This window comes from Podarcis pityusensis, assembly GCF_964106645.2.
Source record: "Podarcis pityusensis genome assembly, chromosome: 7".
Lineage (NCBI taxonomy): Eukaryota > Metazoa > Chordata > Lepidosauria > Squamata > Lacertidae > Podarcis > Podarcis pityusensis.
Window position 1 is genome coordinate 61667037 of NC_138031.1, and position 13649 is coordinate 61680685.

A 13649-nucleotide genomic window follows, 5' to 3' on the forward strand; every position below is an offset into this window, starting at 1 on the left:
CAGAGGGGCTGGGGAACAACGACTCTGCTTCCCCATAACAGGCACCCCTTGTGGGCCGACAGTTCATGTTTGCGGGTTGTGTAGCCGGCGAATTCTGGCCCGGGGCTGCTGCTGGGCCATCCCCTCCACACCCAGTCCAGGACCCGGGAGATGACCCTATCTTTCTTGGAATGGTGTGCAACTTCTTGTGCCTGAATGGGGCGGTCGGGAAGCAGCTCCAGGCTCATAACCTCTTGTGCAGGTGCTGGGTCAGGGCCTGTTTCCGGTAGTGGTAGCCTGCTGAGGGCGTCCGCATGGCCCATCGCCTTCCCAGGTCGGTGAATCAGTGCATACTGGTAGCTGGCAAGGAAAATTGACCACCTGAGGACGCGAGGAGACAGCACTTGGGGGGTCTGCTTTTCGGGGGCAAACAAGCCAAGCAACGGCTTGTGGTCAGTCACCACGGTGAAGGGCCGCCCGTACAAGAAATCATGGAATTTTTTTACTCCCTTTACGATTGCCAGACCCTCCTTGTCGATTTGCGAGTAGTTCCGCTCGGTTGTGTTGAGTGTCTGGGAAAAGTACGCCACCGGTACCTCTCTTCCATCCGGGAGTTGGTGCCCCAGGACAGCTCCAATGCCATAGGGTGAGGCGTCGCATGCTAGCACCACCGGCAGCCTCTCGTCGAAGTGTGCCAAGACCGAGTTTGAGACAAGCAAGTCCTTGACTGCCTGGAATGCGGCCTCCTGGCGCTGGCCCCACACCCAAGGGGCCCGCTTGTCCAGGAGTCTGTGTAGGGGCTCCGCTACCGCCGCCTTGTGGGGAAGGAAGGAATGGTAAAAGTTCAATAGTCCCAAGAAGGCCTGAAGTTCAGTCTTGCTCTTGGGCGCTGGGGCATCACAAATGGCCCGTACCTTGTCCCCAGTCGGGTGGACCCCTTCTGCGTCCACCATAAATCCCAGAAAGTCCACCTGAGGCACTCCTAGTAGACATTTTTCCCGCTTCACCTTGAGACCCGCCGTCTGGAAACGGTGCAGAACGGTGCGGAGGCGGTCCTCAAACTCCTCTGGTGTGGGGCCGGCAATCAACACATCATCGAAGAAGGGGGTGACGCCAGGAATCCCTTTAAGGAGAGAGTCCATTATATTCTGGAATATGCCTGGTGCCACGCTGACACCGAATTGCAGCCGCTTTACCCTGAACGCTCCTCTGTGTGTCACAATCGTCTGTGCCTCTGCTGTGGCCTCATCTACTGGCAGCTGTTGATATGCTTGGGCCAAGTCCAGCTTGCCAAAAATTTTCGACCCAGCCAGGGTGGCAAGGACATGGCTGACCACTGGCACTGGGTATGCGTGGGCCGTGAGGGCCTTGTTTATGGTACATTTGTAGTCTGCGCAGATGCGGACCGAACCATTAGGCTTGACGGGTGTGACGATTGGGGTTTCCCAGGGAGCATTAGGCACCGGCTCCAGCACTCCTTGCTCTACGAGTCGGTCCAATTCCTCGTCTATACGGGGTTTCAAGGCGAACGGGACCCGGCGGGCCTTGAGCCTGACCGGTCGTACTGCGGGGTCAAGCTGTAGCGCAATGGGGGGGCCCGTATACTGTCCCAATTTCCCATCGAAAACCCCTGGAAATTCCTTGCATATGGCGTCCACGTCCACTTGTAAGCTAGTGTGGTTCACCCCGGTGACAGCTAGCCCCAGTGGTCCAAACCATGCCAATCCCAGTAAGCTAATGTAGGGGCCCTTGACCACAAGCAAGTCCAGTTGCCGCGTCCGCCCTCGGTATTGCACCCTGAAGGTCCCCACCCCCATTGTGGGGACCTTACGTTTCTGGAAGTCCCGGAGGGTGAATGGGGCCGGCCTGAGTTTGGGACCCCCAGTGGGACACAGTTTCCTTAAGGTCCTTGCCGAGATTATGGATAGAGTTGAACCCGTGTCAAGCTCCATGCGGCATGGGGCCCCCTCTATCTGTACCTCTACATAAATTTTCTCTACGTTGGGGTGGGGCAACTGGTATACCTGGAAGTCCGTGAGCTCCGTCGAGTTGCCTTGGTGCGTTGGGCCCCGGGACCTGGGGCTCTTGGATTGGTCATCTGATGCCTGGTGTCGGGTGGGCCGAGCCCGACACACCCGGGCGATGTGTCCCGATTTTCTGCACTGCCTGCACTCTGCATTGCGGAAACGGCAGGTCCTCCTCTCGTGACTCTCCCCGCAGCTTGCGCAGTTCCCTCCTTCTCGTCGAGGCAGCTGTGGTCTGTGCGCTGCTTGAGTGCGCTGCTGTACTCGGTGCACCTCCTCCCTGTCGGATCCTGAGTCGTCGGTGAGGTCTTCATGGTGGACCCTCGGTTGGGATGGCAGGCTCGGCCGTGCCTCTTGGGTCGACCTCTCGGCAGCTTCTGTTGCCAGGGCCTCCTCCAGAGCGACCTGGAACGTTAGGTCCTTCTTAGCGTAGAGGCGCCGTTGCAGCTTCTCATCCTTCAGGCCACCGACGAGGCGGTCACGAAGCATGTTCTCCAGCTCTGAGAAGTTGCAGAACCGGGCGGCTTGGCAGAGAGAGGTCACAAACCCAGTTATGGTTTCCCCAGGGGCTTGCCGCTTTGCGTAGAAGGCATTTCGACGAGCCACCACTGAGGGCTGCGGCGAAAAGTGCCCCTTCAGCTGTTCCATTATTGTTTTGTATGGAACAGTAGCGACGTCTTCAGGCGCAAGGAGAGCCCGGGCGATTTCAAACGTCTCCTCTCCGCAGACGCTGAAGAATATCGCCCTCTTCTTGGCGTCTTCTTCGTCGGTGACCCCTTTGGCTTCTAGGAGGAAGGTGAAACGGGAGGCGTACGCTTCCCAGTCTCCAGATGCTGGGTTGAATGGCGAGAAGCTGCTGTTGGCTGCCATTCTGAGTTCCTTGTGCCCCGGAGCTGAAGCCTGGATACACGGTGCGAGGCAGCGGTGCGGCAGTTGGCGGTGCTGCGGTGCTGTGTGTGGCAGTCAGCTCAGCGGGATCCCACCTTCGTCGCCAGTGAAATATACTCAGAGTCGCAAAGTGATTTCATGCTCTTTATTCAGCTCATAGTGGTGAGGAGGAATGAATAAATGTCCCCTCACAGTATCTGCTTTATATACATTATTTACACAATGGGCTGCACATGATTGGCTAATTCTGGAATTCTACTGTAAGCCAATCAGGTTGTGGATTCACTTCTATCTGGAGCAGGATTGGGTGGTTCCTGCCAACCAATCATACTGCTGCATTGTTCTAGGACCAATCAGACTGCTGCATTCTGAATCCTATTGTTCTAGGACCAATCAGACTGCTGCCTTTTGGATCCTATTGTTCTAGGACCAATCAGACTGCTACAGTTTGGATCCTATTCAACTCAGTACATAACAAAAAGGAAACCTGAGGTGTAATGGTGTCGTATTACACATTTTGCTTTACTATATATTATTAGGGAGTGAGGAACTGCTGCAAGGATGTTGGAGTAATGGCTAATCTGGCTTTAGTTTAGAAAATGTGAGAGCCAATTCCTACATGTCTTGGAGGCCTACTAAAATCAACATGAGGCGACTTAACTGTGTCAGTTTGGGAGACTGAATATATTTTGAAGTGCCCTCTTGTGGCAAGAGCCAGTATTTATCATGCCAGACGGGAGTCCCAGCCAGCATTGCTTTGGAATAGGGTACATTCAAACAACCTGCCCTTCCAGCTGAAACCAATTTGATAACCATTTTGTGGAGGTTCCACAGTATCTAAAAGTAGCAAAGCCAGCTTCAGGGCTGGGGAATATTATAGAACCAAGAGATCCAAAGAGTTTAACTTCTGGCTCAGAAGTTGGAATTGACTCTGCATTCTGTTGATGGGTCCCATTTAGTGGTCTAGTCTGGTCACCACTTTTTAAAGGATAGAAAAAATGAGGAGTATTTGGTAGAACGCTTATCTGCTTCTTGTATGTCTCTGCATTAGTATTCAGATCACTGTCAGATATTGGTTAGATGATAGACTACGTTAAGAGCAGTGCCCCCTGCCATCTCGTCTCCGGAATGAGTATATATTCCTGCATTTTTCCTCACCACAGTTGAAGAAATGAGAATTTCATGAAGGCTTTTAGTTCTATGAATGTTGAATAAACTGAATAAAATCAACCTGCAATGGGACAGTAAAATTGTGCCTCCTCCCTCCCATGTAGTTTCTTTAACAAATATGCAACTACCTAGGAGGCAAATTAACCCATGTCTGAAAAGCAAAGTATTCCATCCCTCCCTATTTGAGGGTGGGTTATCACATATTATAGGGTATATGCATGTAGCAGCTGATGAATGGATGGATTAGCCGAGCAATTTGCCCAAGGAGATCTGTGCTCAAGCAGGGATGTTTTCTTGGTCCCCTCCTCCAATAGCCCTCTCTGATGAAAAAAAAACCCAAACCATTTATGTCTGAACATAGTGGCCTAATCCACGTTTTTTGGCAAACCATGGTTTATGGCTTAGGGTGAATGGGCAGCTTGCTAAGGCCACAACTGCCCAATCACTCCCAATTCACTTCTTCTCTGGGGTGAGTGGAAGCAGCAAAGCCTGGGATGCCATGTCTGAATCTGGAATTGTGGTTTCTGTCCCCAAAGAAACATTGATCCTAAAGTCAAAATCTGTTCTTTGCTTTCTGATCATACTTAATTCAGGAGAAACAAACCATCGTCCTTCTAATATGGCTTGTTACTCCCACTTGCGCCAGAGGAAAAGTGAGGTGCCTGCCACAAAACCCTGCTCATTCATGGTGAGCCACAACAGGAGTGGGGGACCTTTTTGGCCTGGGTGGGCCAAATCTTTATCTCCTTGTTCCCATGGGCCAGCTTAGACAGGTGCGTGGTCATTTCATTCCAAACAGTTATCTATTGATATTGAACTGTTTGTGGTATCGTTGGATACAACTATTGGGCTACAACAAATGCAAACTTCGACACTGACTTCTCTCCCTCTTTTATGTAGGATGGAGGGTGCAGCTGTCCAGGAGATGTTGCCAAAGCTTTTGGTGAGTATTGTTTGCTGCTTGAGAAATGTGAAGAGCATTAGGACCTACTGTCTGATTAAAGATCTCACCTCCCATTTATCTTCCACATAACTCAGAGGAAGCAGAATGGAAACTACTTCACAGACTGAAACTGGCCTAGTTCACACGTACTAATCCATACCATGGCTTAGCTCAGGAGTGGGAAACTGCATCTGGCTAGTGAGCTGGGTCTAGAACTGCCCCCACCCCTTGTAGGCTATTTTTGATAGGCAGGTAGAGCTGCCCACCTGTCAATCATCTGGCTTCATGTGACATCAGGTGATCACATTTCAAAGGAAAAATCAGGAGTGCATTCAGAAGTGTGCAGTCATGAGTATGTTCTTCCATTCTAATTAAAGCTGGGACTGCTTTGCAGCCACAAGCCACAGCTGCAAAAAAGGAATATTGCTTTCCTGGCCAAAAATGGGGAAGGCGGCAGATTGGCTTTGCTGCTGTGTTTCCACCATCCTGCTTTCCCCACCACCTTGCCCCTCCATGTAAGCAGCAGTGATTCGGCTGTCAGGTCAGGCAAGTGCCGCTGCTCCACCAAGCCACCTGCTGTTGGTTGACACAGGATACAAGCTACATGCAGTTACATGATCTTTGTGGAGGTGGGATAATGATGCTCACTTCTGAATCTGCTGAATGTGTGCCACCAAAGTGCTGATTCTGCACCCTGCTTTCGGCTGCAGTCCTAACCCGCCTTATTTGGGAGTAAGCCTTAGTGAAATTCAATAGGACTTCTGAATACACATTGTTAGGTATTGCACTGTTAGGGTTTATCGACAGCTCTTGTCCCACTGCTTTTCCCTGGGGAAAACTGCTTTTTAGTGCTCAGTTGGAGCAAATGGTAATTCGGGTTTTCCCTGGATTAACATTTCCTCCGATTTAGAGCTAAAGAGCAGGTTTTTCCTGGGAAAGGAGTATGACAAGGGGGAAACCACCCAGACCCATGCTTTCTAGGCATGGGACAAGAGGTAATGAGGATGAGCCCTCAGTTTGGTTAAAATCCTCCCATACCAGAATAATTCAATTTGGTGCTTCACCCATGTTGACATCACTCATTTCCTTAAAGCTATAGCTAAGGCTATTCCACCTTCTCACTACGTTTTAAGCAGGCAGGGGGACGCCTTGCTACTAGAAAAAAATGGCTTTATTTCAGTAGGAACCTTTGCTGGAATTGGGCAAGCAAGAAACTACTTCAAGCGGTTCCACTGTTTTACTTTCTTAAGCTTTGTTTCCCCGAAACATAATCTAATTTCATCTAAACGCAATGAAAATTGTGCCACCTCCCAAAATGTATGGAAATACAGATGTTAGATCTTGGCATTTGACTACAGTAATCATCATCATCATCCAGGAACAGAGTTTGCCCTTGAAGAGGTCTAGCTGCAGAAAATGGGGAGAAATGCTAGAGGTTGGGATGATAGCTGTCTTCCATTGGCGGAAGGATTCTAGTTGAACATGAACGACAAAATTGTTACGTCTTTCTTTCACACAGCCTTTATGATGGTGGCATGGAAGCTATTTCCAAATGGTGAGGCAACCACATTTAGCTGCTGAGATGGGAAGTTTCACTAGTCTCTTATTTGGGCCAAGGAGCACAGGATTCTTGTTTCTTCTGATCACATTCTTACGTACATGCAGATACATGCCAGCAACATTTCATTAGTCTGGATAGCTCAGTTGGTAGAATACTGCTGATAATGCCAAGGTTGCAGGTTCAATCCCCATATGGGACAGCTGCATATTCTTGCATTGCAGGGGGGTTGTACTAGATGATCCTCAGGGTCCCTTCCAACTCTACAATTCTGTGATTCTCTGCTCCTGGTTCTCAAAGTGTGAAGAAGGCCTTCCTTAGGAAGCAGTTGGGTAGAAAACATATATGAGCATTTCTGAACCAATTTCCATATGCCCTCTCATGTAATCCAAGTCCTACTTTTTTAAAAAGATAAAATTCCCATGAATGACTAGGTTTCTTTTATTGATACATCCTGGCCAGATAGGAATTGCATTTCAGCTATGCTCTCTTTTGGCCTTCTTTGCTGCACACTCAACTCTTAATACCCTCTTTCTATCACAGGAGCTGGTGCTGATTTTGTGATGCTCGGGGGCATGTTTGCAGGACATGACCAATGTGCTGGAGAGATTATTGAAAAAAACGGCAAGAAGGTGAAGCTCTTCTATGGAATGAGCTCTGACACAGCCATGAAGAAGCATGTGGGAGGTGTTGCAGAATACAGGTACCAGCTGCACTCAGAATTTTTGGCACAGAATTAAGTTCCACTCTTCCAGCTCCCTCATTTTTGGATGTTGTCCCTGGCAGCAAATAGCGGAGATCTAAGTGCAACCTGTTATTGCCAGCAGGCGCCATGGCTGTATCCCTAACTCTCTAGTACAAGGGCAATGAATCCTCGCTTAGCAATCAGTCTGGAATTCAGACCAGTGTCTTGTAAATTGAGGCAGCCTGATTATATGGAATGGCCAATCCAATGCAAGAGAAATGAATGCTTAAGCCTAATGGGTTTAGTTGTACCTTTGTGTGGTATTGTGGCATCTGGCTTCTAGTTTACTATAGAATGGATTAATTTTTTTCTCTAGCAACACACTCCGCATCCTGTGCAAAGCACAACTGTCGGACAAGAACCATACACCAAGTTCTGTTTACTAAATGGGAATAATTTAAATTAAGAAAATCAGTATTCAGGAGATAGCATCCCCTGGTTTCTTTTGGATGTAATAGGGATCTCAGGGTGCAATAACATGTTTGGGCTATCAGTAAGCTGTCACCCGTATTTCCTTTCATAGCTTGTCTTTCAAACAAGTGAAAGAGCCCTTGTCAGATAGTCCAGACTGCCCTAGAAATTCAGACTATATAATTTTGCCTCCGTTTCAGATTAGTGTTTCATATTAACTATACTGAAGATGCATAATCTTTTCCCCCACCTGACTGGAAGAAAGTACCTCAAGAGAGGCCATGATATGCTCCAGTAAATGTGATTTTCTCATCCTGGAGCTGTCAAGGAGATTGGATCAGCTAATAAGCATGTTATGAAGGTTTTCATAAGTATAAAAAACCCTGTACAGACTTAAAATTACTTTTTGACAGCATTTTTAGAAAATTGCATTATCAGTTTTAATTTTGTCTCCTCTCCCCACCCCTTTACACAACCACCACCAGCACAACACATTGCTAGGGTTGCCTTACCAATCTAATCTTATTTGGGCGGTGGGTCTTGTACAAGCAAAAATAACTATTATGTGTTTGGAGGCGGCTTGTGCTGTTGAAAGGCCCACATCCAGTGCATGTTAAGGAAAGCACTTTTTAAAAAAATTCCTAGAGAAATTTGATTTTTGTTCATTGAAAAGAACGACTCCTACTAGTGCAAATCAATCTGCCTTTACCTTCAGAGCGTCAGAGGGCAAAACGGTGGAGGTGCCTTACAGAGGGGATGTGGAGGATACCATTCGTGACATCCTGGGCGGCTTACGGTCTACCTGCACCTACGTGGGAGCTGCCAAACTCAAGGAGCTTAGTCGAAGGACAACTTTCATTCGGGTAACTCAGCAGCACAGCACAGCTTATTAGCCAAAGAGGAAGAAGCTGTGGGGCTGTAAAACGTGCTGTCTGTTCTCCCTCTCTTCCATTTTTTGGGGGGCAAGATGGCTTCTTGCTGGCATACTTCAAGCTAGAAGAGGAAGAAGGTTGATTGCCCCCCCCAAAAAAAGTTTGTTGTAGTGGTGGGGTTAAGCCTAAGGAGGTCAAGCCATACACTTCAGCTACGCCCATGATGATTTATTCTTTGTTCAAAATACAGTAGCACTCTATTTAAATGAGAATTCTATAGTTTGATCTAGTCAGATCTTCATTCTGTTGGAACAGTTGTTACCAGTATGAGCAAACCCACCTAAGCTTTATACAGTCAACTGACCGGTTTCTTCTGCTCCTTTAACATGGTGCAGAAGTCAGAAAAGCCAGGAGAGCAACTGAAAACTAGAAGGTGCTCATTGCCGGAGTGTGGCCCCAGCATGCCAACCTTCGGCCAACACCTCTAGAACTAAAAAAATAAAATAAAATGCTGCTTTTCTCTGTGACATTAAGTACTTGATTTTTAATGCGTGCTGATATATTCATGTTCTTAAAATTGTTGATTAAATAGTTATATTAATTTTATTGCAATGCTTTGCTGGCAGAGACATTCAAACAAAGGAAATGGACATGTCTTTTATATTCATGTAGGATATTTCCAAGATAATGGTGGTTGCTATATTTCTCAAGATTCCTTTGGTTAAGGACAGAGGACAAACATCGGCTTCATATATATTTTTTGGTTCCTACTGTTCAGGGCCTGATTAAGCCACCTCATTCCATTTATCAAAGATCAAGTGTTTCCAGACACTACAGAATACTTGCAGGGAAGTTGTAAGTGGAGTTCTGTAGTTTTAGGCGCCAGTCAGCTCCACAGCTCCTCATAACCAAGGTCTTTCAGATAAGGGGCAGTGTGGTTATGACCTTCAGTCTGGAACTGCCGGTTCACTGGCTAAGGTTTGTTTGTTTTTTGTCACGCAGGCCTTCTGCTGCTGTGACTTCCTTTTCCTCTAGTATAAGTGATGGCTGCCTGCCTCTAACATTAAAGTGCTGGACAGTGAAATTCCCAAGTCCCAGGGTGCATCTGCTTCACTTTCTTACATGAACGTGAGCAATTGCATTCATAGATAGACTGAGGGCAAAACCTGCCTTCCCTCCTGCATTTGACAGGGAGCTCAGAGGTGCTTTCTGCTTCCGTCTCGGAGTTTTTGTAATCCACTCCCCTCCCTTGGAGTCATTAGCAGCCTTCCTTTGAAAAGCCAGTTTAAGCTGGGGTGGGTAGAAAGGTAGGAGTATGCCAATGAATAAAATGTAATCTACTCGTCATTTGCTGATTATTTTACTTTCATAGATGATCTAATAAGTAAAGAGAGAAGCGAGCATACAAATGTACACACAAATTTCTGAACTGGAACAGTGTCTTAAAACCACCGCAGAAAAAGATAGCAGCCTAATTTGCTAGCAGGTTTGAATTTTCTGGGATATTGAGAGCTACAGCATCACATCTCTGTTGTACTTTTAAAGTACTCATTCCCATCCTGGAAGACACTGCAACCAACTATACTGAAGGTGTGTGGTCTAATTATATATTACATTTTAGGAACTTGCACTGGATTTTTTAAAAAAATGTCTCTTCATTCTCTCCAGTATTTCTTTATCTTCTAATCTTGAGACTTTAAGGTGCAGACAAATGGTCCTTTAGCAGTTGAGACAGAAAATTTCATATTGCAACAGGTCCTTCCCTGTCAGCCCTATGGACTTGGCTGCCGTCAAGTCTTTGATATAATAACTGGAGTAACGAAATTGACAGCTTGTACATGTGTGCTACACGGAACTTGACAGTGGATATGCGTAGTTGCTGGGCATTCACAACTACAACATTTCCAAAGCTGAACACATGCAAGTGATCTGAAAGCGCAGTGGAAGTTATTTTTTAAAGGAATGATTTTTAAACATCAAAACGGAAATCTTGAACCCACACTTACTGAAAAGTAAGTTCCACTGAAAAGTAAGTTTTACTGAAAAGTAAGTTCCAATGGAGCTTGCTTGTGAGTAGTCATTCATTGATTGTGTTTTGAAGAATAAATTTTCTCCTTTGGGTTGATTTAAATATAAAACAGGAATATGATTCTTAAAAACATACATTCTCTATTTGAAACAAACTATTCCTAACATTCCCCCTAGAACAGAATCACCTTTCCCATTGCATGGCAAAGCTTTGCAACACTTGATACGTTTGGATTTGGTTATGTTTCCACCATCATTCTAAAAGTGTTAAAAGTCTGCAGAATGGAATTTTAGGTACGCCTGCTCCCACCCTCAAATTGGCTGGACATCTCTCATGACCTTGCAATGCAATGGTATTTTAAAACCAACGTACCTGCTTAAGACACTTCTGGTTTCACATGAAAGAGAACCAACAAGAGCAGCTGAAATGACCCGCTTAAAAAAATTATTTAAACCTAATTGAATAGCATGTGGTGAGATTGTACTAGATGCCTGTGCAAGCAGAGAATGGATGCCTTACAAATAATGCATATATATCTGTTAGAAATGTGCAGATACTTTTTAAATCAATGTAGAATATTGCATAGACAGGAAAAGCCACACCAGGGAGGCCAGTTCTTACATTATTGCAGTGGTGTGGGAAGCAATTGCCTTAAGACACTCTGCCCTATCACTCATCATAACCTAAGAAAGGGAGAAGTTTCTGCTAGTAGTAATCTTTGGCCTTCCCAAATGTTGAAGACTCTACCTCCCATCATCCCTGGCCACCGCCATTGTTAACTGGGTTTGAGGCCCAACATCTGGAGGTGGTTTTGAATCCCTGTTTAGCAAGCACCAGCCTAAACCCCACCTGAGGATATTGCAGTATTATGTGAGTGGGTCCCCTTACCTTGTGAGCAGACCCCTAGGGAAGTTAACTGTGTCCTGCCTCCGTTCTTGGCATGGCAGCTGCAGATCCACACTGCACAGAAAGGTCTTGCCGGAAGTCATACTTGAAGCTCTGTGCTCTGCCAGTGACCCTACTGCTATAAACATCCTAAAGGAAATTGAACCATACAGCCCAACAATATCTGCACTCCCCTCCCCTTACCTCCATTCTTCCTTGATTTTAGGAAAGCAAGTCCTCAAGGTACATACAATTTGGATGCAGCCACTGAAATCACACACAACTGGATAAAATGTTAAAGTATCATATTCTTAAGGATGCATGAATACAAAGATAATTAATGGAACAGAATGAGCTCTAAATGAATTCAGAATGCGCAATCATACTATGCATGCATTATATGACTAAAGTTCCAGTTTCTGAATTTGGGTGTGTGGCAGGGGACTGGAAAATAGAATTGAACTGTGATTTATATAAAACAGAATGGCAATTATATGCAATATGCATCAACTTCTGTGTATATTTTATTATGGAAAAAAATAAATATGTTTTATTATTCTATTTTTTTTAAAAAAAAACTCCTTGTCACAAAGATGAACCTCAGGGTAAACTTTCATATGGACAAACTGCTATTTAAAAAAATGAAACAAACTGACTCCCACCTCTTTCTTAATTCATACACAACAAAGAACACTTATTTGCAATTGGCACTGTTATTTTTATTAGTACGAGTATACTGAAACAATAAACTTGTACTGGTATACAGACAATTTCTTTAAAACAATTTTGTTCAAATTTTGAATCAAACATTGTTTTATTATAATAATGAAATAATTTCTACCTAGAAAACCTGCAAGCACCATCAAAGAAAGGGACCATAAAATTCAATAAACAGACGCGAGTGTATCCTACAAATAGACACACCACGATTAGAAAATAGAATATGAATTCTTCCATTTTTTATATTTGTTTTAAAAAAGCTAGTGCAAGTACAATATTTTACACTGGAATTACAGAGAGTATGCACGCATATGGAAAAAGGTTCTCTTGTCACAATAAAAGCTCTTACCTATGTCTGTATGCACTTAAATTTTTTCTCCTCTTTTCTATAAGGTGCAAAACATTATTCCCTCCACATTTCTCCTTTGTACTGGCCATTGCAGCCCAATATGACCTCAGCATAAAGCTATGATACCCCTTTTCCTATGCCAACACTAGGCAGGACATTGAAAGTGTATTTTTCAGTCATTTGAATAAGGGAAAGAAGCCAGTATGAACCACCTACTGACTTTGCAATGCTTCTTTCCTCAAGAACTTGCTGGATGCTTGTAATGTTGACAAGACTGCTACCAAATTGAAAATAAGGGCCTCAAAGTTCCCTATTTAGATGCATCAGAAAGACAAGTATTTAGTGATGTTACGTACATTCTTTTTAAAGGTATTTTTAGTATTGGCTGTTGGGAGTAACCAAAGATAAGCTTCGTATCCTAATAGAATAATTTGAGAGGCAACAGTTCTGGAATACAATAGAAAACATGAGAACTCCAACCAGCTAAGTAAGTGCAGATATTTATTGCCCAGAAACAACATTTTGAGGCCTTTCAAGTACTTAAGGACTGCCTTCTGGGGTTAAACTTAAATAGACACAGAACAGTTTGCAAGTAAATCTAAACTATCAGTCTACTTCTCAAGTATGTAGGCCAAATTTACATCCAGATCAATCAATCGGAAGGTTTTATCTTCTGCCAGCTATACAGCCTTAAAATGTTCAACATGTATCAGAACTGTTATCATTTCTCTGGGCAATGAATATCTGTACTTATTTTGTTCCTCCTTTGGCTTTGGCTTCAGGTTGGTGAAGATTTATTGGCAGCCATTTTGAAATGTAATTGCCCTCTCTATGGAGATAGCAATCTCAAGAGGAATTGCACATATATACACTGAAAGGCTTCTAATTTTCAGAGCACTCTCTTGGTGGCCAGCTCTTCTGCTGGTATAAGTTGGTCTCCCTCTACTAGTTTTATAACTCAACAAAATCAACACATTTGAAGGATGATTGCAGCCCCAAAGTTTCCTAGACTAAGCATTCAGTGGCTGTACAACAGTTCACTAGCCACCCCCAAACACACACACACCCCTTTGAAA

The 13649-nt window shown here is 44.9% G+C and overlaps 1 protein-coding gene across 5 annotated transcripts in view; it reads left to right on the top strand.

Annotated features, from left to right (window-relative positions):
• Positions 1–9117, top strand: part of GMPR (guanosine monophosphate reductase) — a 29588-nt gene extending 20471 nt beyond the window's left edge. For all 5 annotated transcript variants that reach the window (XM_081015310.1, XM_081015307.1, XM_081015308.1 and 2 more), the window contains exons 7-9: positions 4962–5004; positions 7106–7265; positions 8434–9117. In XM_081015310.1, the coding sequence (XP_080871436.1) occupies positions 4962–5004; positions 7106–7265; positions 8434–8611 (381 nt within the window). In that variant the 3' untranslated portion in view covers positions 8612–9117. The remainder of the gene's footprint in view (positions 1–4961; positions 5005–7105; positions 7266–8433) is intronic.
• Positions 9118–13649: the final 4532 nt, after the last annotated feature.